This window comes from Phalacrocorax carbo, chromosome 7 (genome assembly GCF_963921805.1).
Source record: "Phalacrocorax carbo chromosome 7, bPhaCar2.1, whole genome shotgun sequence".
Classification (NCBI taxonomy): Eukaryota; Metazoa; Chordata; class Aves; order Suliformes; family Phalacrocoracidae; genus Phalacrocorax; species Phalacrocorax carbo.
Window position 1 is genome coordinate 21,303,745 of NC_087519.1, and position 24,847 is coordinate 21,328,591.

Consider the following 24,847-nt stretch of genomic DNA (forward strand, 5'->3'; position numbering starts at 1 on the left):
GCATTTTTAAACAAGTCTTAATGACAGATTCAGCTGTATACTCAGCATTAAAAATGTTGTCATCAACTTGAAAATTCAACCTGCAAAGCAAGGAGAAAAAAAGAATGCCTTTGGAAGGATGCCGTTGTCCTTTGCTCTTCGACTTAGCTCAAAGTAATTTGTTGGATTGCAATAATTTGCATAAATCAAGAATAAGAAGATATAGCAAGACTAGTAAAATACCAAGCGGCATAGCATTTATACAGCCTGCATGTCAGAGGCTGTGCCAAAAATCCAATGTATCGCTTATTTTAATATTTCTGTAAGCAAATCATGTGAGGTGTTGTTAGAGCTTAGCTCACTGTAAGATAGAAAGAGAACTACAGCTTTTGTTGCTTTGCAGCTCAATGTAATTCTATGGACACAGAATATGAGTACTTCAAATGGAAACACTACAATTGTTGATGTAACTGAAATCTGGATTTGGAGAAGTGCTAAACTCAATCCTTTAATAATGTTGTATTCTGTTGAATTTTTTTTGTAATGCCTAGAGTGAATTAATCCAGGTTCTTTTGGTTTCTGATAATGTTTTTAAAATTAGGCTTCTTTCACTTTAGGATTAGAAGCCTAATAATGCTTTCACAATCTTAAAAAGATTTATGGCTTTTGCTAGTTTAACCTAGTGTTAACCTAAAGTTGCCCAAATTGGCAATCCACCCCTTACATTCAGCGATGTCTGTGCAAATATTCTACACAGGAGTAGCTCCAGTATTTTGGGGGTTATGCACTGACAGAGTCCCTTACCTAGCATTTTTTAACTATACTGAGAAAAAGTGCAATGAAGCAAAGCATCATTAGAGCTTATACCTATCTCACTGTGGATAGAAATTAAACAGAAACTTTAGTTTTAACAAGCCAGAGCAGAGATTTTCAGCGCTCCAGTGTGGTGTAAGTTATTCTGTATGCTTACAGAAGGAACAGCTGGTACTGAATCTGGGATTAGCAGAGCCTGTGAAAGTCACACACAGAGTAACCCTAGTGTCCTTATGTTTCCTGTTGGCCCTATCCTTTGCAGAAAATTTATAGAGTTTCTCTGTTTGGTGAAGGTTAAGAGCAATGTCTGGTAGCTCCCTCCCCTCTGCCAGGTTTTACAGAAGGTTTTCCACAACATCCAAACATCAGCTATAACCACATGTGTTCAAAGCTGAAGACATTTTGGAACAAAGAACTGTGTCTTGTGCTGCTGTTACATAAATCTGATGCTTTGTCTTGAAAAAGCCTCCAATCCGTGTATCCTACAGACCTGTCAATGGCATACTAAAGAATCCTGTTCTTCCTTATGCATCTCTGTGCCTCGTCCAGCAACACACCCGGCAGAGACTGCTGTGATAGCCAAGAAGGCAGACTCTGAAAAACAAGGGGACTGTTTGTGCCTGCTTCTGTAGGGACATGTTACTTTGGCAGCCTTTCTGTGTTCCTCTCTGTCCCACTGCTGTGGAAACCGATTCTTTTCTCATTTTCTCACCCTCAGCAAACAAACAAAAACAGGTTGTAGGGGTATTTTAGAAAGCAAGAGCAGATTCGACTAATGTGACATTTCATCCCAGAAGCCCCTTTTGAAGAATGAGACTTCATTCAATTAAACTCCGCAACTTCTACCTGCAGAAGTTTTATGAGCACGGTTCAGGTTATGGTCAGCTGGAATAGCTCAAAACAGCCAGTCTGAAAAAACCAAAAAGATCAAACTCAGAATTTAAACCATAGCTGTGACTTACAGGAAGAGAGCGAAAAAAAAAAAAAGAGAGAAAGATGATACAGTTGAGCGTCATACTTTCTTTATCAATACACTGTGGTTTGAGATGAAGAGTCATCCTACTTCAGCGTGTTCTGCTGAAGGTCTCTGGCCTGTTACGTCTGATCTCACTTCGTAAGCCACACATGCAGAATATTCGCAATTCAAATACGAAAGCTAGCGAAAGCACTTTGTCTCTGTAAAATAACCACTCGGACTTCTTAAAGAGAGACTGAGCCTTCCTGTTGGCAAGGTAACCTCATTCTCATCCTCAGAAGTAGTTATCCCTAATTCAGGGGCAGTCCCCAGCTCTGTAAGACCATGCATTAGGATGATTCGTTGGATGACGTCTAAGTGAGAGAGACTTTTGGAGGAATAAATACTAGCTAAACTCAACGAAGAGAACAAAGTTTCTCTGCTTCTTCCAAATTCCTTCCATTTATAAAATCAAGGACCTAGCAAAATTTGATTTCTAAACAAACATTGAATGTAAAAATATCTGGTGAACAGGGCAAAGGGAGGATAATGTGACAGCACATAGATGAAATATCAATACTATGAAGCTTAGATTTGCAAAATTTTCCAGACCACGAAGCAGCCCCATACCTTTAGTATCTACCAAAAGCACAGCTCATCTCAAGGAAGCGAATGGGTGGCAGAACAAGCAAAATTATATTGCTGGTATAAACAAGCCAGCCTTCTCAGAGGTGTGCAATTACGTGACAAGAGGCAGCAGTCACAAGTTCCAGCAAGGGAAATTCTGACTAGATGAAAATTTCGCAGTAGGGGTGGTTAAGCAGTGAAATGGACCCAGAGGAGCGGTGGCAGGCTTTCTACCCTGGAGACAGTCAGAGCTCAAAAAGGTCCTGGGCAATGGGATCCATCTTTGAAGGTAGCACTGCTTGGAGCAGGAGACTAAAGCGGAGACCTGCCTTGCACAGACCAGGAGGCACAGATAATCCTGTTTAAAGTGATCCTATCTAAACCATTTTGCAACATGTTTATTTTTCTGCATATTTTAAGTTATTCTGAGTATGCAGCATTTCCAACTACAAGCTATCCTTTCCTTCTCTGTCCTAAAAAACCCCCAGAGCTTCCTAGAAGTAACAAGAAGAACCTCTCAGAAGGTGAACAGTTGGTTTTAAGGTAGAAGTTATGCTTCTTATAACACATATATTATAGCACGTTATATGTATATATAAACAAACCTTCTGCATAGAGAGGGTAGTGCCCCATGTGAAATGCTTTGTGCCCTTCTCACAAGAAGAAAAGTCACATAAGGGTAATTCAACAAGAATTTGGTGCTTACAGCGGACTCATTTGTGCTGCATAAATATTGCTCACATGGATGTGTACCAACCGCTCGGAATGGAGGTGTAGGGAAATACTTGGTTTCGAAGAATGTTATTTTACCCACTGATCTATCAAAGCAAAAAGAAAGAAGTTGAGAAAAAAAATCCACAAGGAATTCACTATCAATAAAGAAAGAGTTAAATGGTTTTGAGAAAGCCAGTAATAAACCTTTCTTTTGGTAGTAACAACAGTAGGAAAACAAGACTGAGCAATGTTAAACATCAGGCATAATCACTTACCTAACTGAAGTGTGCTACAGCTGATCGGTACTTCTGGCATTTCAGGTTTGCAAAAAGTGCAAACACTACAAATGCTTTTACCAGTTCCCTGTTCCTCTTTCTAGCTATTGTGGTAGGAGTATGAGGCAAAATACCTGAGTATGTGTTTTCTCAATCAGGTAGAGGGTTGCAGAACTAATTGGGACCAAACAAGTTGTCTGAACTGTGTACGTTCTCTTTTGTCTGGAAATTAAAACAACTACGCTTTAATATTTCAGACTGTCTATAACAATAAACAGGCAAATAATTTATCTAGAGAAGTTTTGCTTTTTAAAGATTTTTTTAAAAGATCTTTCAGATGTTCACTGTTGACTTGCTACAGTTTTGAATTTCTACTCAGAAAAAAAAAAATATAAAACAATAGGTGATGTTTCTAAATAAGCAAATATGCAGAAAAGTTGCTAAAATATGCCAAAGGAATCTAAACTGTTGTCTCCCGTGATGCTAAACAATTCACTGTATTACTAAAGAAGGGGTATTTTGTACAGAGACAGACCTGGAGATGGTATATTTTGGACAAAGGTCCAATGGTTTGAGATCAACTAAAAATGCCATGATTTTTCACGAAACATAGCAGTGCCTTTGCAAATGCCAGCCCGAACAGCTGTCGCCTATGTGCATACCCCCTGTAGTCGCAATCAGGTAAGGTTAATTCTTTGCAAAGCATATCCTAAACTTCCGTCTAATGTTTCAGCGAACCTGAAGCCTGCTTTCTTTCCAGAATTGCAGTATTCAAAGAGTCCTTTATGAGAAGTGGAAACCTCTTCAGCATGGCAAGTATTGCCTACTTGTCTAATGAATATGCAATACTTGCAAATGAATAGTGATTTCCTTTGAATTAATGGCATGGAGAAAGCAAGTGTCTTGGTAAAACATACAAAAGATGTCAGTGAAATAAAAAGTATCTTTCTGCAGGTACCTGAAGTTATGACATGAAGGGGAGGCAGAAACCCAAATGTTTTCATTTTCTTTTTCACAAAGTGGTTATACTTCTCTCCAAAGAACTACCAGATACTGTTTGTGTTAATCAAGCCTCCTGTGACATTGCACTTTCCCACAGTTTCTCTTCTCCTTTTGTCTTTGAAACACTTTCAGGGGTAAGGATGGTAGCTAACCATGTCTAAACACGTACGAAGCACAAAAAGACCCCACATTTCTGTGATACGAACAATAATTTTAGGATCTACTGAGTATCATGATGTTAATTTTAGAGTAAATCCATTCATGTTCTTCATCATTATGGCAAAGACCTGATTATCTTTCTCTTGGGTAAAACATCAGGGACTGGGTCCATCTTTCTGTGAAGGTCTCTATTGGAAACAGCTATGAAATGCTAGATATTGGTTAAGGTCGTAATCTATGCAATTAATCTTTATGTTAATTGTCAATTTTACTGAAGCAAAACACCAGCAGGACTGTCTTGCACTGTGAAACAGTGCTTTTGGAAGGATGTTCAAACAGTTCCTTCTAAAAGGGAGTGTGTTTCAGAGCCGAGCAGAGCTGATGTTGTTGGGTCTGCAGCATATTGAATCCGCTTTCAGCCAGCCATAGATGGGTTCAGTGGAGTTGTAACAAATCAAGCTGGATGCTCGCAGGCTGCCATTTCTGTTTCCATGGGAACAGAGATTGGCTCGTCACAGAAGCAAAGGTGACTCAAAAATTTTTGAATTGGCATGATTGTGGATAATTCAAAAACTCCTAACATTTCTCACATTGAGATTCAGATAGCCATTTGCATGGCAATAGAAACTGCAGGCACAGCTAACCAGCTAAAATATTTGTATATTTCAGCCGTGGTTTTCCTCTGGAAGCATTTCTTTGCTGTTGGTGTCTCTGGGCTTTAGGACTCAGTAAGACACCAGGGGTTGGGCTGTTCCGTTCTGAACATGAGTGTATTACAGCAGCTGTTGTGAAGCCGTAGCTCTCAGATGTAATTATTATAGAGGCTTTGAAGGACTGTACAATTGCCTTCTATTCTCCATTTTCATTTCACATGCAATGGTTCAAAGGGACCAAAAATACCTGAGGAGTTTTGAAAAACACAACCAGCTTAATACCTGAATTATCTAAGTATTCAGCATCTCTTGATATACTGTCTTAATACTTTTCATGGACTCCCTCATCCTGTTTCTGTGAAGACTAAAAGGTTTACTGTCTTCTTCGTCAGACTTCCAAAATCAGAAACATTAACTGAAGAATGTCTTGCTTAAAAACCTGGATGAGTGCAACCCTGTTTGTAGACACTATTTTCATATTTTAACTGCTGTCAGGTCCAAACCTGCCATCCAAATCCCTAATAAAAAGCTTTGCTCAAAGCAGTATATAGTTAATAAAAATGAAATGAAACTTCCATGCTGCTGCAGGTCAAAATTTGAGGGGTTTTAATATGAACTTTTTTTAAAAAAAGTCAGACTTTTCATCCATTTCCTGTACAGAACAAATTCCAATGGTACATTCTGCTGCCAAACAATTTAATTACTGGAAAAAAAACCAACCCCAATCCTCTGGCTGGGAGATTGATCCTTGGCCTTATCAAACAGAAAAAACTGATTTTTATTCTTTGAGGGCAGCAGTGGGAAGGGAGCTGCAGTAGCTGTCAGGGAAGTGTTCCACTTAAGGCTTACTACTGAAACTTCTGAAATTGAGTGGAGCTGTACACAAAGATTAGATGAAAATCCATGTTAAAAGGGTGAGGAAGGGGAGGTGGAAGGCCCTGCAGGTTTCCAAAGCATCCAGCCTGTCAATAGCCAAATAAACAAACAAGTGGCTGATCACTTGTCATTGCCGCCCTAGCCCCACACACCACCATGACAGTAGTCTAAAGCCCTTGCCCACTGAAAATGCTTCTGTTTAGCACAAAAGTATCTATATAACTATTTTGTAGGGGAAAATCTCATGAAGTTCAAGGTGGTTTCAGTAGATGGCATTATAGTAGTTAGTAGCATAGCAAGGTTCACTGATTTTGCTCCCCTTCCCTCAGCCTTGCAGAGCCCACTCCTGGGCTCAGCCTTTCCAGCCTTCGTACAACTCAGGCCACTCACACCAAAATATTAACCCAATCATGAGATACAGCATTTAAGAACTGGACACCATGTTGTCTTGTTCCTATTTAGAGGATGGTTTTATGGAAGATTTCTTCTCCAAGTGCAGCATTCATCACGAGAGTTTTACAAAAGGCTTGCAAGACTGTCCTGATATATTTGGTTGGGAAAGGGACAAAGATGAGTTTCTGGAGTGGTCAGGAGGCTGATGCATCTTTTAAGACAGGCAGGTATTGGGAACTGCTGTTTCTGGGTGCTATTTCGAGCTCTGCTAAATGATACAAGATTACAAATTGTAATTGCATCTTACAAACCAGCAGTTGTAGGAGAGCAGCTCAGTATAAATTTAGTAGATGCCCACTGCAAGGTATTTAGGTATTCTTTGGTGCTTTGGCTTATGGGAGAAAAGGAAAATAATCCTATACCATTTTTCTTGAACCCAGTCACAGCCAGCACAGCGGGGAGGTACACCCAAGGCTCTGCAGAGAGCTATCTACCAGCTGCAGAGGTATGCTTTTACACCTTGGCCAAGCGGAGGCGGTGCTGCTGCGTGCAGAGGAAATAAGCAGCGTGGGGTTATGGATTCTGTGCCTGGTGCTGGCACGGCTGGGTGACAACACATTACTTGCACCTCGGCAGCTGCAAAGCACAACAACCTGGAGAAGACTTCCTTGTCAGCATCCCACTAACCCTGGCCCAGGCCTTCCCCTCCAGCACTGACGTATTTGACAGGACCATTTGCTCTAGGTTTCAGTTTCTTCAGCTGCAAAATTGAGGTAACTTTCTCCCTCTTCCAGAGCCCTGCAAAGCCAGACTACCCCTGCAAGGCACAGCATACTCTGGGCATAATCCAGCAATGCATGAGCAGCGATGGCTCAGAATCAAGTGTCTGCCTAACAGCTCTGTTTCATCAGACCCAGGGCCTATGACTCACACCAGCTGATTTCCAACAGCTCATCAAAATACCTGAACTACAGTTGGTCTAGGCTTTTCTGCAGCCAACAGTAAGAGATGAACTCATCCACAGCACAAAGCTACTGACTGTGCTTATGGTATATAGAGAGGCATCCCTGGCTGCTCCTAAGGGAGGTGACTGTGCTATGCCAGTACTGTTGGGTGGGACAGACACAGGCAAAGAGCTCAGCGTGAAATTAAATAAAATAATTGGCTTTTTGGTTGAAGGCCAAACTAAAAATAAGGAGAAAGTAGCATAACATTTTGGAGGGCCAAAATGTAATTGATATATTTTTATGAACCCCAACAGCAGCAAAGCTATTTGTTTCAAAACAAAGCTGTAATCTGGAAATAGTAAGAGGAAATACTTAATTTTAGAAAGACTAAGATAAAACATTCTTAAAAAGATTCTTTTTTTTTTTTTTATGCTTACAGATCAAGTATTATGACTAGTGCCCAGCCCTCAAAACACTATTTTTTTCAGGGAATTTTCCCTTCTGGAAGAAAGATTCACTCACTCCTCCTCAGCACCCTCTGCGAGTGAATCCTCACATTTCCTCTTCTCCCCCTCTCACACGATAATGTATTTTTCAGGTTGCTCATGACAATCAAAGCAGTTGCTCACCTCTGGCCCTGCAAACTCTCTCTTTTGCCCTCCTTTGCTTGCACCGCATTTTCCCTTTCAAAGTCTCTGCACATTCCCTCTCTTCTTCAGACCACCAGGAAGGAAACTTGCCAGTTCTGTAAAATACCAGCTACAAATTGCTCATGGAGTGACTACTGGTAACTCTAGCCACGGACTGCTGCAGATCTCTCTGAGCAGATCTCTGTGCTCCGCTGGCAGTCAGGGAGGTTACGAGATCTCCTCACCACTAAATAATCTGCCCGTGTGCTGGTGCTGCAGGGACAGTTAGAAAAAAGCAACACCCAGGCATCAGGAGCAACGTTAATCAGTTATTGCTAAGTAAGTCTTGATGTGTTCTTGGTGTGGAAGGACACATTTTTGCATAGGCAACCATTGCAGTTTTTTTCTTTTTTTTTTCCTACCCCCTGAAAATGCCAGTGAGTATTTAAAAACACATATTTAAGAATCCTTAAAACACGCTAAGGAGGTGAACAGTGGCAACCTCACCTGTAGGACAGGTATTTTGAAGAGGGTTTCACGGAAGTGTTAGATATGTTACCTTATTATCAATTATTTGCAGCTGCATTGTAACAGATTGGTTAACTTATTTAACTAGCTGTCCAAAATACTTTATGTCAGTGGTGTGCTGGGCGCACTGCCGGTTCAGATGTCTGTGAAGCTGTGCTTCAGGTCCTGGTGCTAATAAACTCAGCTCTCTTATCACAAGTTTTTTCAAGAGTTTGGATTTTACTTCTGAATTTCACATATCTTGCTTATTCACATAAACATTTATATGAGGACATGCAAATCAGAAATTTTCTCTATATAGACATAGAGGTATCTAAAAGTGTGCAGACACCTGCACACTTTGCAGTGTTTTTAATTTAACCAGAGTCTTGAAAAGCCTTTTCAGTTGCAAAATGCAACTTTGATCTACGCTTCCCATCTGCAAATACATGGGCCTTTGCCAGCCCCAGAAGGTACTGGAGAAATGTGGCACATACATTTCTTTTGCTGCTTTTCCTTTGTAAGACCACAGTGTTATATATATATCATATATATATATATGATATATATAGTGATATGATAGTTGGACTCTAATTTCCTAAACAGCTTATCTCTTTGTATTCTGCTGGTTTCCTCTGCATTGTAATTACTCGCTCTCTTCCTGTAGCTGATCAAATCATATCACTGAATTTTACTTCTTCTTTTTTTTTTTGTTTTAATTTGCCAGCTGCTCACATGCACACAAGGCAAGGAGCAGCCTGACATCATTTGACATCTCCTTGCTTCCTCATTTCAATAGTAACTATTTACCAGAAGAGAAACAGGTTTGAGGTTAGGGTGCTGAGTGCGTGCATGCCTCTGTGTATGAGCAAGAGCTTTTTTTCCCCCTCTGCCCCTTTGCAGCCATAGGTCATTACACTGAGCTGCCTGAAACTGCCCAATGCTATTTTTCACCAGCTTGACTTCAGAAGAGACAGGTCTGTGGATGTGCTTCACTTTCTGCTTTGGGTGGGGTATAGCAACAAGGCTCAGTGCTGTGGCTGCTTCTGCTCTCATCCAAGAACAAACTTGCTGAAGGATTCCTCCCCCTCCACAGAGTGATAATAATGACACAGCTGCAGTTTAAAGATGCATTTTGGGTAAGTGAGCATTTCTTATGTGTTTCTTATATTCAATATATCTGTATTTAAAAATCTTGTAAAACACAGCTCGGTTCTATATATAGTCTAAAAGTAATTTAATCCTGTTTAGTTTAGTAAGAAACCCAGTTTGACTCCAAACAAAAACATACTATTTGGTAGTATAAGTGTTTGATCCTAGGCAGAAGGATGCATTGTAAATAATATAGCCAGTCCACATAAAATGATTGACATTCCCACTTCCTGTGCTAGGTCCAGAAACCGCTTTTGAAAGGGACATGGGTTTATCTGTCTTGTAGCTTGCAGTGAGTGCCCTCAGTTTTAGAAGTGACTCTCCTAAGCAGGTGAACTAATTACAGTCTGAATTCTCTCATGTTTGCTTGTAGAGCAAAGCCAACCAGCTGCATGCAAAACTCTATTGCTGACCCACTTACAGAGTCCATGCCTGCTTTTAGGTGCAGAAGGGTGTGCGTGAGGCATGTAGGTACCCAGGAGTCACACAGCAGCACAGGTAGAAAGAACTATCAATGACGCTCGAGAACCAAGCCCAAACACTCACAGTTGGCTTAAAACCAGTATATACTAAAATAAGTAGATATGCTCTGTTCTTGTTATTTGATTTTCAGTTGAAGAGCCTTTTGGTGTCTTGTTTTCAAGCTCTTCCTCTGCAGTTATAAGGTAGAAAGACCCTAGTAATTTCTCTCTCAAGGGTAATCTGAGGTTCTTTTGCAATGGCTTCTGGAGTGCAGGTTTTAAGGGAAAAAAAAAAACCAACAACAAAATTCTAACATGGCAAAGTTGGGTAAACAGGATGTTGTGTGTTTGCCTTTTGTCTGCGCAATAATTTTTCCAGCATCAAAGATTGAATTAAAGACATGAAGGTGTATTAATTCTTCCCTCCATTTTCCTACCAAGCCAAGTAGAACAGCCCCTTCACAGTGTATTTGCTGCTTGCGCTTTCTTTCTATCTGCCCTCCCTTCAGGGTAAACCCTGTCTTGGTATGCAACAGAAAGGCAGATGCAAGAACACGTTTCAGTGAACTGCTTTCCTCCCAGCACTTCCAGGAAGCCCTCCCTGCCCCCACTCCAGTACCAGATTTGAACAGTTACAAAAAAACATGTAATGAGGAAATACAAAAGTTAATTTTGATGTTAACCCTAACTGTGCCCAACCACACCCACATAAGATTCTCTGCGCCTCCTCTTTTATACATCTACTAACTATATAGTCCAACACACAGGGTGGGGCACAACTGCAAGCCAGTTCTATCCTGAGAGCTTCAGCTTTTGCATTTCTGGACGTCCTTTGAAAAGGCGCCATCTGACTTTTAGAACCAGTACCTTTGGTATATTTACTTTTCAAGGTCTTGGTCTTTAGTGAGAATAAATCAGGCGTACTCCACCAACTGGAGTAGGGTTAGGGTGACTAATGCCAGTTGATGATCTGGCCAGGCCAGTTCTTTACTGCTCTTCTTCCCTAAACTTCTCTTCTGTGCTTATCATGTCACCATGACTATAATCCTTGCTTAGCTTTGAAGCTAACACCTTCCTTAAGTGAAAGCATCTTTGTTTTTAATATTGCTTCGCTGCAAACATTGTACCGCCAAGCTTGATTAACAAGGCAGAAATATATCCGGTTGCAGGATGGTAGCTATGCAACAATACGTCTTTTAAAATGAAAACTTACAGGATATTGCACAATGCAGCAAAAACGTACAACTTGCCCCCCAAATCACAAGATCAGCAACTATTTTTGCATTCATAAGGTTCTGTTATGCCCATTAGTGAGAAATATTTGCGCGGTTTTGCTTCAGTGAGCAGTTATCTCCTTTATTCGATTTATACCATGAATGGAAACTGTCTTTATGATTAAAAACCAAAAAGTATATTTGCACCATAGCAGATCACTCAATACAGATCCTTGATCTCTAAGACCTGCATCCCCTCCCTGTAATTCACCCTGATGAGCTATATGTGAGCAACAACTTCCTGCTCTTACCATCAGGAAACTTTTGGATAGACAGAAGTTTCTTTAGTACCTATTGCAATGTAAAATATGTAAGGAGACCGTAAATGCAGCAGATCTTCCCTACTAGCAAAGAGCCACCATTCATTCCTCCCCAAAGTTCCTCAACTTCGTAAGAACATGGTGTGCTGCCTTTCAGGAAAATGCAAATTGTTCCACATAACAGGTATAAGTTTTAATCTCTCTTTTCCCCCTATTAAATGTAGCAGCGATAGTACTATACTAAAAGTTTCATGCTTGTGCTATTTATTTTTATTTTATTTGTAGCATGGCCTGGGCTAAAACAAGTATATTTTTTAATTAAAATTTTAGTTTTTATATCCTCCACACACTCCATAATGGTTTACGGCAAAGTTGCCCAAAGCATCCACTAAAATGTGCTTCTTAGCAGAAGTTTTCTATCCTCTGATAATATTTTTTGGAAAATAGTATTGAGATGAAAATACAAATTGGTTTTGATAGCCAGTGCAGGGCAGTTGTTAATGGATTAATATTCTGTTGGGCTGCTGAACAAATGTAGCAGAAGATATCTGTCTTCTCTAGCATCATATTAGACAGGTAGGTAAATTCCCATGTTAATGAGGGTATGTCTGTGATACCAGCTGAGTTTCATGGTAACATGGTTATGTTAATAGGCAGAGATCTGAGCAATGTTAATTTTTTTTTTTGGTTACAAAACCCCACTAATCAAGAAAATCTTTCCCCTTCTGTCACCTATACTGGTTGTCTTTCTTAGTCTCGTTCTATGTTCTTGTACTCATCATTTGCTTTTCCTCTGAAATTCTTGTCATTGCCTTTTCTTCTATTTTGTTTTTCTCCAACATGCTGGTCGACACTCTAGTTGCAACCTTGTGAAATGCAGCTGTTTCTGGCCAAGAGGTAGGTAGGTGCGTACTGGCACCATTTACTGGCTTTGCCTTACCCACCTGGGAAGGGAGAATGAGAAAGACTTTCAAGGAAGGCATTTGGTTTTGGGACAGGCTCCAAAGTGCCCAAAGTTGAGTGGGAGCAAATCTCTTTCTTCACGCAGCTTTGAATCAAACTCAGGTGGGCAAGACAAGTCTGAAAATGTGTCATGGGCTCCTAAGGTGCTTGGGATTTAAAAAAAACCAAAAATGCTTAAAGTGTGAAGTGCTTGTTCATTCTCAGCTGCAGGATGAGCTCAGGGCTTGTGGATTCTCCCAGGTCAGATTTGAAAGGGTGAGTGAGCTGGAGATACAGGCCAGCAAATATGATGCAGGACTTGAACATGAGATAGCAAGATTTGCCTCCCTGCCCTGCTGCAGACTTCTCATTACCACATTCCTGCTTATGCAGTAGCCATGATTATGATCAGATGCAGTGGGAGCCACTGAAGTGCTTAAGATAAAGAGTCTGTTACAAACAAAGATACTTTCTTAATCCTTCTTGTTTTGACTTCAGGCTATATTCTACATCAGGTTCAATGCAGAGTTGACTTCGCAGGTGAACCTCTCAACCGTTACCGTAGCTTTTTCACACAATGGTGTATTATATATGCCAAAAAAGATATAATTATTTTCATAAATAATTTAACTTCCAATGAGAATCTTAACTGTGCTACAAGAGTGCAGAGATGATTATGAAAGTCACAGTAAAACTATTTTCTAGACTTACTAAGCAATGTACTGAAGAAATACAATATCAACTGTTCTACTCAAAAAAAGAGGAAGTCTTTTATACCAGGAGCTACTCTGCATTCCTGCAGAGGTTACGTTTTGCAGGGCCTGTTGTTTCGAAGCAGGTCTGTGAGGAGGAAGTGAGAGGAACCGGGGCTGGTGAGGGCTCCTGCCAGCCTCTGCGCCTGAGGCAGGGCTGAGCTCGGGCAGGGAAGGATGTGGCTGCCATACCTTTCGCACTGGCATCTCAGCTTTGCAAATGGTTCCCCACCAAGTTTCATTTGAATTGGATTGCAGCAGTTGCATCTGTATCTACTGACACAAGGCAAATTAAAATAAAGAATCTCACTGCCCACTGGCGCTGAGACAGCCAGGCTCTGGTATCGGTATGTATTGCATCTCTCCAGACTGCATAAAGTGTAACTAGAGGCAGATGTGACCCTGCTTACATCCAGAGCAAGTCATCACTGGTGGATGTGTGTGGAAATGGAGAATAAAGGGGGAACCAACTCAGAAAACCTGAATAGATTGCCCAGCTGATGTCTGTGTTTATTGTGAGGTCAACTTCATCTCCATTGAAGAGACTACTCTATCCTTTTTTTACATGTAATTTCTTCCTACATTCTCCCAGCTGATCTGGGAAGGATGCTTAACTCACTGGGGCAATGAGAACCACCTGTGAAGTGGGGGGTGCAATCTCACAACAGTCATTGAAACCACAGGAAATCAAAAGTAGAAAACCTGATTAGTTGTTGTGGCTATGGAAATGCTGGTGCTTCACAAATCACTTTTGAGCAGAGCACAACAGCTAAAATGAAGCAACACTCCCAGCACAGACATTGATAGCAAGGCAAACACATCAGTGGGTACTTCCAACTCCCATACTCCTAAAATAGCACCTAGAATGGTGTGTGAGGAACCAAGGACAGCGTATTTGGGGTGGTTGATTTCCTTGGTGATGAGCTCAAATGGAAGGACTAAGAGTTTTGTGTTTGCAACTTTTGTTTCTATGCTCAGTTATTGCCTGCATGTGGCACATCAAGCTGAGCATCTTACCTACAGGGAGGAAGAGTTTCTGGAGGAGGTTTAAACACAGTGGGCTGGTCCTAAGGCCGCAGAAAGCTTTCCAGACCAGGTACATTAATGGGTTTCCAGAAGGCTCATTTTAGGTCAGAGATTGAAAATAACAGACAGTTAATTAATTACATTTTATTAAACATTTCTGCAACTAAGTGCTTATCTAGGGGTTTTGCTGCTTAAACTGGCTGATTGATGAAGTTGCTGTGACAATTTTGTTAGTATTTTTACACAGTTATGTCTGGTTTGTTTTAGTCTGTCCTGCTCTGCAAAAGTTATTTGGTTTTGCTTGGTCTTAGAGAAAAGGAGGATTGTTATTTATGCCAGCTTTAACTGTGCCATGGGTATGCATTTTATATATGGAATAGGTTAGTCATTGACTCTCTTTTCACCCACATGTACACAGACACGTATATTGAACTCCACCTAGAGTTAAACGAGTATCCGTTGCATACAGCTTGAAACATATCCTGTGGATCTGTAATAGCACTTCACGCAGAGACAAGAGAGGGTGTCCTCTGTTTTGCTAAAGCAGCCTGTTGAGGTGCATTTTCTGATGGTAGAGTCACAGAATAGCTGAGGTTGGAAGGGACCTCTGCAGATCGTCCAGCCAACCCCCTGCTTGGCACAGGGCCAGCCAGAGCAGCTTGACCAGCACCATGTTTTGAGTATCTCCGAAGATGGAGACTCCACAACCTCTCTGAGGAAACTGTTGCAGTGTCTCATCACTCTTACAGCAAAAAACCTTCTTATGCTTAAACAGGATTTCTTGCATTTCAATTTGTGCCCACTGCCTCTTGCCCTGTCACTGGGTATCACTGAGAAGTCCTGGCTCCATCTCCCTTACTCCCTCCCACCAGGTAGTTATATACATTGAGCCATCTCATCTGCAGGCTGAGCAATCCCAGCTCTTAGCCTCCCCTCCCACAACAGAACTCAGATTCTCCCTGTGAATCTCATTTCAACATATTTTTTTCCTTGCAGGACTGGGTGATTCATGACCCATCCCTTTCCTCCCACAAGGCTTGCATTCCGGCAATGCAGCAGTGCAGAGTTGCGTGGCTTCTCTTTCTTCAAAGTTTACAGTCACTGACCTTGCGTTGCTTTGCAGGGACAGTGGAAGACCCTGAATTTCAATCCAGTTACACTGATTGCATCTTGTATGGAAGGCAAATTAGGCTGCTTCATAAACAGATTTTTTTTTTTTTAAACTATTCTTCAGCTCCCTTTAGCTCAAAAAGACCGTTTCTGATTTTGTTTTCATGCCATACTGCAGCAAGGTAGATTCTGGCTGGCAGATGGCACAGAAAACACTTGTCTCATCTCCTGTTTAATCTAGGTTTTGAAATAAAACTTTTCTCAGCAGCCACAGTTCAATAACATGGAAAGTTCACTGTGTTGTTCCATAAGAACTTGGGGATTTGAGGCTGGGACAAGGTGAGGGCTGGGGGCATGGCGCTGCATGGACATCACTCAGCATTGCTCTGGGTGTCAAGGTTAAGCAAAAAAAATGTTGAAAATATTAATTTACATCCCAACAGCTTTGGAGTTCCCCAAAGAATTGCTCCCTTGCTGTAAATGGAGTTTAGTACTTCTTCAAAGTGGTGTGAAAATATCACTGGACGACACTGAAGAATTGAAAAGTTCCATAGCTCTTGGTAAAACACTCTTGATGCAACTTCCTTTTTACTTGAAATGAAAGGCAACAGTTATTTACTCTTACTCTTGACAATTAAGTAAAGCTGACCAGTTCAGGCTACCTTGGAGGTACCAGCTTCTGTTGTTCTGTTCAGAGCAAATAAATAAATAAATAATCACAAACTTTTTTTTCCTTTAAAGTAACAGCTTTTCAAACTAAGATGCTGTTTGGTGCTGCTCTCAATTTGTCCAGGCCTAATTAACTCCTACAGGGAAAAAAAAAAAAAAAAAGAAAAAAAAGGTGGGGGCAAAGGAAAAAAGAAAATATGTAGTCAACAACACTGAGGTCTGAGTCTCATTGCTTCATGCTATTTGCAATAGGTGCTGGAATTACTGAAGGGTTATTAACAAGTCAGGACTGATGAACAGTGTTGAGGGCTGCTGCTCAGTGGGATGGAAATCCCCCGGAGCACCAGAAGGAAAAGAGGCGCCTGCTATTGAAAGACCCCTGGCTGCACATTTGATTAGGACTCATGTTTTTGACAAAATTGTTTTTGTGGGAAACCATAGTTTTATTGGAAGTAGGGGAGCTGTTTTGGAAGATGAAGCTGGGTTTTTAAGAAAAAGTTCATATATGGTAAAGGCTTCCTCTGGAGATGGAGATTAAAGATGAAATTTCTAATCAAAGAGGGGAGGAAGAGACCAAATTCATAAAAACAAGCCCTCTGGGGTGCTGGGAATTCTGCAGGGGCAGACGTAGTCTGGAACATGAGCTGGAGCTTTCATTGCCCACAGTCTACCCTACTCACAGCCTGGCACCCAGGCATTCCTTCCCTTTGCTTCAGTAGATGCACCCTTAAGTAAAACAGCTAGAGAAAGGAGAGACTAAAATAAAACTCCTCTTTCCTATATAGACAGCAGATGGTGGATAGTGTGCCAGCTTAGGCAGTGGGATGTCTCAGTCAGATCTGCCTGATTCAGAGCAAGTTTCTTCATTATATCAGTGTAGATGCCTTTTTGTTGTTTTCTGTTGCAGTTGTTGTCAAGAGGTGAGATGTGGACGTTTAAAATCTTATCTAAATTTGCAGGGCAAGAAAACAGTTTCCCACCCTGCTCTAGAAGTGATAGTAGTTCATTTTGGATGACAGGAGCTCATGAGAACATAAAACACTCCTAAGACAGATAATGCTGAGGCTCTTTGTAAGAGGAACAAGAATTTTATTCTTGCTGGTTAAAAGACAAGGCAGTTTCAAGTGAACGAACACCCTGTGCATGACAGTCAGGCTGATGCAACTGTTCTAACAGCTCAAAGGATTCAAAAGTTGCTATGCTGGCATAATGCCTTAGTGTGCACCCACTTATGTAAATCTTGCTCATTTCCTATACCTCAGATGCTTGCTGCAGAAAGGGGGTACCTCCAGCTAAAAAACCCAGAATTAATCAATTTTTAATTGTTTATGTATAAGGCAGGAAAGACATTTATGCAACTGCAAGCAAACACAGAGAAATGCAACTTACCTGAAAAGAGGTAGTGAGGTGGGTGTTGGTCTCTGCTCCCAAGTTACTAGTGATAGGATGAGAGGAAATGGCCTCAAGTAGTGTCAGGGGCAGTTTAGATTGGAGATTAGGAAAAATTTATCTTCTGGGAGAGTGGTCAGGCATTGGACCAGGCTGCCCAGAGAGGTGGTGGAGTCACCATTGCTGGAGGTGTTAAAAAAAACATGTAGACATGGCACATGGGGTTGTGGTTTAGGAGGCATGGTGGTGTTGGGTTGACAGTTGGACTTGATGATCCTAGAGGTCTTTTCCAACCTTAATGATTCTGTGAAATGCTTTCAGAAGGAAATGTAATACTGGCACAGTTGTCCCACCTGGACAAACTGCTTGACTTTACTTAAATGAAACCCCCCTTTTTAAGAATTTCTAAAAGCCTGAAGTTGATTTTATTCTGTTGGATTTCACAATTCCCCAGGACTTTGTGATACACTGTACTAACAAAGTGTAAGAACGTGTTACATCATACTGAGTAACAGGATATGTTGAAAATCATTGTTTGTGAAGAAGGTTGTGAAGACCTCTTCTAAAATGGAAATGGTGATATGTAGCTATATTAATAATTCTTGCTAAGAAATGAATTAAACCTTTAATTCGTTCCCCTTGTACAGCAAGACTATGGGAAGATTTCCTGAAGCTTTACCCTTCCCTGTGTGCCAGGAAAGACCATTGAAAATGCCTGGCTCATCTTATAGGGGAATGAGAGAGCGTGGGAGCAGCAGTATGTTGTATTTAGTGCCTTTTTCAGGACTAAAAGGAAACAATTCTAAGTTTTCTAAGACGGGGGGAGAAAGACAAATAGTTTTTAAAATTAATTAATGTACCAACTAGCAGGTCTGGTTCCAGTAGCTCTAAAAGACCTTCTGAACAAGTGCCTCTGTCCTGAGCAAGTCAGGATTGTTTCAACGTTGCTCCACTCACAGTGGTCTGGGACTGAGCCCACAGTGTCTGCAGGAGGAGAGGAGCTCTCTTATAAAAAGGAAGAGACCTGGAAGCAGATGAACTAAAGAGGAATAGAAACAAAAATAAACTCTGACCATTATTTTGTGTAAAACAGAAGTATCCTCTATTTTTAAGATTCTATTTCTCCTTATTTTACTTCCAGTTTCTCTTATGTAGCTAATATTCAATAAGAAACTGAAGCAACAGCTGATTTCACCATTGAAATATTTACCTATTGGACTCGAAGGCACTGTGGCAAAACAGTGCTCTACCTTATGAGAGGCAGGTGCAAATGCTCACATCAGGCCTCTCTGTTGGCTCCCAGGAAGAAGCCACCTTACTTTATGGATCTAGCTGTTTTCTAAAGGTATCACATGGAAAAAATATAAAGGGATGCCACTACTTCAAGCCTGTGTCATATAACTACATCAAGCTCCGATTTAAAACTAGTGAGGGATTTTGCTTCCTCCTGTCCCATTTCTCATTATCCCCATCACAAAGGTGTTCCAGAAGTTTGTTATATCCAAATTTCCTGAATGGATTCCTAGCTTTATGTCATGCTTTTTCTTGTGACACATATTTGGCTGCTGGACCCTTTCTCCTTTTTCCAGCACAGAAGCATCAGGGGTCTGAACAGCTGCACAGTAGGAGCATGCCACGTCCTGAAGGTGGTCAAAAACATCCTGAGACCCTCACCTGCAGGCACTTCAGGTCAAGGCTGTAGTCAATGAAAACTATCAGAAATGGGCAAATGAAAGCATGATCTCAGCCTTGTAGAATATGTTCAATTCAAGAAAGGGCACATTGTTTTCCCTGGCTGCTTTACAATACTGGACACTTGGAAGAAAACAATATCAGCATCTCAAAAGTAAGAGAGATGCTCTTCTCCTACTCGGTATGAAGAAGGTGTTTTTGTGAAAAAGGATGGCACAAGGTTTCCATTTCCTGACTTTGCTTGTGCCCTTTGTGGAAGCTTTCTGACTTGAGGCATTATGAGACACGGGCAGATGGGCAGCTGAAAGGAGGTAATACTGTGGCATGCCTCCGAAGCTGTATTTCTGCCTTCCAAAAGGCAAAGCTCTTTCCATGTAATGTTTGAAAGAAGCTGAATGTTCAGAGATCACCATCACATTCTCCAGTCCTCTGGCTAAAACTTGGAGGACTGGTTTTATGATCAATCATGTTATGAGATGTAAAACCACTGCTATGCAAGGAAAAAAGAACAAAACAAAGCCACCATAAAATCTTGCACTCTTTACAAAGAGAGCAAAAGTTAAACTACAGGTTTTCTTCCTTAGGAAATGTTGTGAGTTCTCAGAATATTATTTAAGTATGAAGAAGGGAAGCTAAAATGGAGGTAATAAGTACTGATTCCTTTTATTAGACTGCAACTGAGACTTTCCAAGCCTGTGTACCGTTAGTCTGTCAGCCAACAAACCACCTGAAAAAGTCAAGAAGGCTTTTTTGCAAGCTGTCACTTTGTAGCTATGCAAATCATGGGGTAATTAAAAGGTGAAGGAGCCAAACAATATGCTGTGACTATAAGAATGCCTAATACATAACACATGAGCAGTCTGGGATGCCAGGGAGGAGGGCGAGGGCTCAGGAAGTTGAGGAGCAAATTCCTCTTACCAGCAGAACCAACTATTTCCTTCTTGAAGAAAACCCACAATGTCAAGAGAGCAAAAAGCCACTGGGAGGCTACTGGTTTGCTCAATGTCACCAATTTTGCAATGCTACTCTGAAGTTTGTGAAACCTCAATTTCAATTTACTTCTGAATATCCTAGCTGCGGCAGAATTCAAGTCTGGGGAGAAGCTCTGATTTCATTGGAAGTTCTCTGGCCTACCTCATCACAGGGGGAAGTGCAAGATGGAAATCTAGCAGCTCAGCAATTGGAATGCTACAAATGCAACGGTTTTTTCCTTCTGATTTTTGAAGATCCCATTTAAGGTCCACATCTATGATGTGTCTGGCAATAAATACTGTTTGCTCCCCATGAAAATTACTGCATCACAGATTTAGGTAAGAGGCTGCAGTGAAATTGCAAGCCTTATGTTGAAAATGCCTGAGTCAGCTCCTGAAATTATCACAAAAAAGTCCCAAGATAGCCACCTACATCCTTAGCATTTATGTTTCTAATGTGCAAAGAGTGAATTTACAAGAAATGACAGAAATGTTATACAGCCAGCTCCAGCCCACCTACTCTTCCTTGCTTTTTTCCGCTTATGTGGAAAAATCATATACTTTTTTAAAAAAGTGTTGGGATTTTTTTTTAAGTTTGTATAAATTCTGTAGACAGTTCAATCTGGAATGCACAAGCAACCATGGCATTCCCATCCATTCCAACCGGTTCCAGCCAGTAAGAAAAAGGAGCTTTTACAGTGTACAGCAGCATGCAGCATGGACGTATGCTTTAAAACTCGTTAACCTGTTTGTTATCACATGAAAATTTATAGAAGAGGAGTCATAGTACACTAAGAATTGGTCAAAGGAGACTGTTTCAGTTAGAGGCTTCTACTGCAACGTCATTCTGTTCTGGACACTAATGACCTTCTCCCATTTAAGTGCTCACCTCTTAATTAGGTAGCACAGCTGGGTTTTCAGCTCCTAACACATTTCCAGGACAAGGCAGCAGAGGGTCAGGCTGAGAACCTGGTTTTGTTTTAAAAAAAAAAAAAAAAGGGCACTTTCATGTCTCACTGGTGTAGAGCAGAACTAGGACAGCATCTCAGGTAATGGGAAGGAATACCTAACTGCTTATCATCACACCAGGGCCATGAAAAGTCCAGGTACCCTTCCTCATTATCACAGCTGAGCTGGAGTTGGGGTTTCAACAGTCACTTGGACATCAGGTACACAAATTAGCGGTGCTTACTGCTATCACATTTTGTTTCACTATTTATTTCAGGCTTGTCTGAGTGGCACAGAAAAAGAGCAGTAAACTTCCCAAAACACTTGTTATGTGAATATATTCGTAGCAATACTAGGAAATTTTAAAGTATCCTGGGGAAAAAAAAAACTCAAAATGAAAACACAAAGCAAGTGATTCACTTACAGTGAAAGACCATGACATGATAGAAAACATCCAGCCCAGCAAATATACTTTGAGATTATAAATCTTGTTTATTGTTGGCTGTTCAATCTGTTTGCCTACAGTAAATACTCAGGCCTTGATAGAACACTTGACAAGGAGACTAGCAGATTGAGAGATCAGGATCGAGAAACACTCTTTTAGAGCTGTGCCAATACACAGTGGTATGATGCAATGATAGAATTCATTGATATAACTCAGTCAGAACAACTTACTTTCAATCCAGGACTGACATACCATGTGTGACAAATGTGAACAGAAAGGATTTCTTTCTGACAGTTGAAAAAGATATTGGCAGAATGATGCTTGTTCAAAACTCATTGTCCCCTGTTCTTTCTAAACTTCCTCCTCATACAGGTAGTTATTTAATTTTTGAACCTTTAAGTTTTGAATCTTAAGTTTTTGTTTTACCTAAATTGTCAAAGGCTTACCTTACCTTAACTAAACAAGGTAAGCTATGGTACAAAAAAAGTTTGATTTAAAAAGAATTCCAAAGATACTCAAAACAGATTCAGTTTCAAATTTTTTTCCTCTTTTCAAAGTCTGTATGAACACTTTATTTAGGTGATTTAGCAACATTTATAATTTTCAGTCCAAACTTCGTCTGGATTATACTTCTCATAAAAGCCTTGGGAAAATACCATTAAGAACAAAGACAAGGAATGCACTTTTATAGCTAACTATTTTCAAACGTAAGTGTTTTTTTTTAAGACTTTTGAACATTTGTAGATAATACATTTCAAATAATTCCTAAATGAAAGATCATTAGGCAAAAGAATACCTGATAGCTATGCTGTAACTGTCAGCACTCCTACCACTACCGCTTGCAGTCACGCCCACCCTAGATGTGCAAACCAGCCGAAGTGCGGGTTTTGATGCTATCTTTATCACCAGGGTAGCTCAGCACTACCCTGCCATGTACAGAGCAATGCACCAGATGCCCACTACATAGCTTTTTCTTTTCCAGCCCTTCTTCCTCTGTCAGGGTAGTGTTGTTGCCGTGCTGTATCCCTGTGCATCGCCTAGGACGTGGTTCCTTGCAAAAAGCAAGTGAGCAGGCTTTGCAGCAGGAGGCGATGGGGAAGAAGCCTTTTTTGCTGACAGCCTGAACTGCCTCTCCCCTGAACAATGCAGCAAGCTGAGGTGGAGCTGCAGTGGCACTTACCAAACAGGACATACCGCTTCAGCTGCAAAGCAGCTGAGATGCTAAGCTGCTGACTAGCCAGTTTATCCTGCTGGAGTAGGTAGAGGTATGAATTGTGGCATGTAGACTACCTCTGAAAAAAGTTCTGGGTGGGCAAGCCAGGTCTCAAGATGGTGTTAGAAATGCCTCACGAAAACCAGCTGATACAGAAGATCCCACAGTTCCTACAGCACAACCACAATGACTTGATCAATTCACGTCACTGTCTGATTATTAGTAGTTGGACATGCAAAGGCATACAATTTAGCGAGCACTTAGTACACAAGCCTGGATATTTTTACTTCTGTTTAGTCCATTATAATAGCTATTTACCAAAAGCATGCTTCAGTAAACAATAAAGCCTTTCCTACTTGGTATTATTACCATAGTACCCTAGTGACTTCAAAATGTAGATGCTTGCTCTTCAAAAAGCCTTGCAGTACCCTCTGAGCGCCCTGCAGCACAAGGCTTAGAGAAGAGGTGTGCTGTCAGGCTGATTCTCATCTAGTTAAGGACACAAGACTTAGCATAAGGTTACGCAGCTTTGTGCCACCAGGAGGTGAGAAGAAACTATGTCACCCCCCCAGCTATCTTTTTACTGAGCTTTCTACCCTCTGGGCAGGGAAATGACACCATCCGTCTTACCGCTTGCAAACCAAAACCCTCTGAGCCTCTCCCTCATGGCTGCAGAAACCTGCTCAGAGCCAACCGTGAATAATCTCTCCCACAATTAACTCCCAATGTTTACCTGTGTGATTGCCTATGGAGAAACTGCTGCCAGATGGAAAGGGGCAGTCCCAAGGTGCCTACCTCTTTAGTAAAGTGCTAATGTGTGGGAGCAGCATCGTTAAGCCACAGAGGAAAAAAAGAAATGGAAAGAAGAAAGCGTATCCCAGTGCGCTTACTGTCAACACCTCTGCTTGCAGTCCTCCACACCTCCTTTCAGGTGTTCTAGGAAAAGCTATTCTGGTTAAACTAAAGCATAAAATTTATCTTTTTCAGTCATATACTCCCTTTCACATTTCTCTTATCTCTGGAGGGAACAGCATTGCTCATTGCACTGGAGGGAAGCAACTTTTGTAGATGGGGAGAGAAGAGGACATGCTACCTCTCCATGAACTGTGATTCTCCCCGTGAGAAGAAAAACCCCAGGCCCCGTGGCAGAGAACAACGTGCGTGTGAAGTCTTAATGGAAGCATCTCAAGGCAATACGAATCTGCCTGCAACACTGGAATCCCTTTGTCAAGCACTTCCTTATGAGTGATTACAGGTCTTCTGGACAACGCAGATTAACTAATCCTTTTTATTAGAATGAGTAAATCCTCTTTCACAGTCGCACATGCTTGGACTAAACAGAATCACTTTCTTGGCAATGAGACAAATTACTGGTGGTGATTCAAATCACCCTCTTCCAAGCAACTACCTAGATTTTGTTAAAAAAAAAATGTGTTACACATTTAATGAACACTTTTATTCTTTAATGAAAGCATTTTTTTCTAATTTATTTAAAAGATAAAATAGTTGTTTGACTAGTCATTAGTTCTCGTAATCATCACAAAGTCCCAGCTGAGAGATGCCCAAGCAGTAGCTGAGTAGTGTGACTTTAACAGCTCTTGCAAAACCATTTGATGCGAATACTAATTATAACACAAAAAATGTAAATGGCAAATAGAATGGACAATGGAAAAGGCAAGACAGCTTATCAAGGCTAGGTAGTTGTTAAACATGATACAATCTTGCTTTCATGATTGCCTTGACAAAGAAAATGTAGGGTCTGTTATGGTGCTACACAGGAAATACTTGAGAATCTAGAGAAGAAAAACAAAACAGGACTGAACAGACACAGCAGGAAGAAGGTCTGTAAAGTGGGCAAAGACCCCATTGTTCTGGGGAGATGCTGGTGGCTTGTGTTGAAATGGAAATGCCTGAGCTGGAGGAAGGGTTCTCGAGATCTGTTCTCAGGATTGGTTTTATTCAATATATTAATTGCAGATACTGGCATAAGACATTAAGGATGGGCTGGAAATAG

General features: G+C 41.0%; 1 protein-coding gene across 1 annotated transcript in view; it reads left to right on the forward strand.

Annotated features, from left to right (window-relative positions):
• Positions 1 to 9,288: 9,288 nt before the first annotated feature.
• PSTPIP1 (proline-serine-threonine phosphatase interacting protein 1) overlaps positions 9,289 to 24,847 on the forward strand; it is a 58,493-nt gene continuing 42,934 nt past the window's right edge. The window contains exon 1 of the mRNA XM_009511075.2: positions 9,289 to 9,668. Within this exon, the coding sequence (XP_009509370.2) occupies positions 9,636 to 9,668 (33 nt within the window). The 5' untranslated portion in view covers positions 9,289 to 9,635. The remainder of the gene's footprint in view (positions 9,669 to 24,847) is intronic.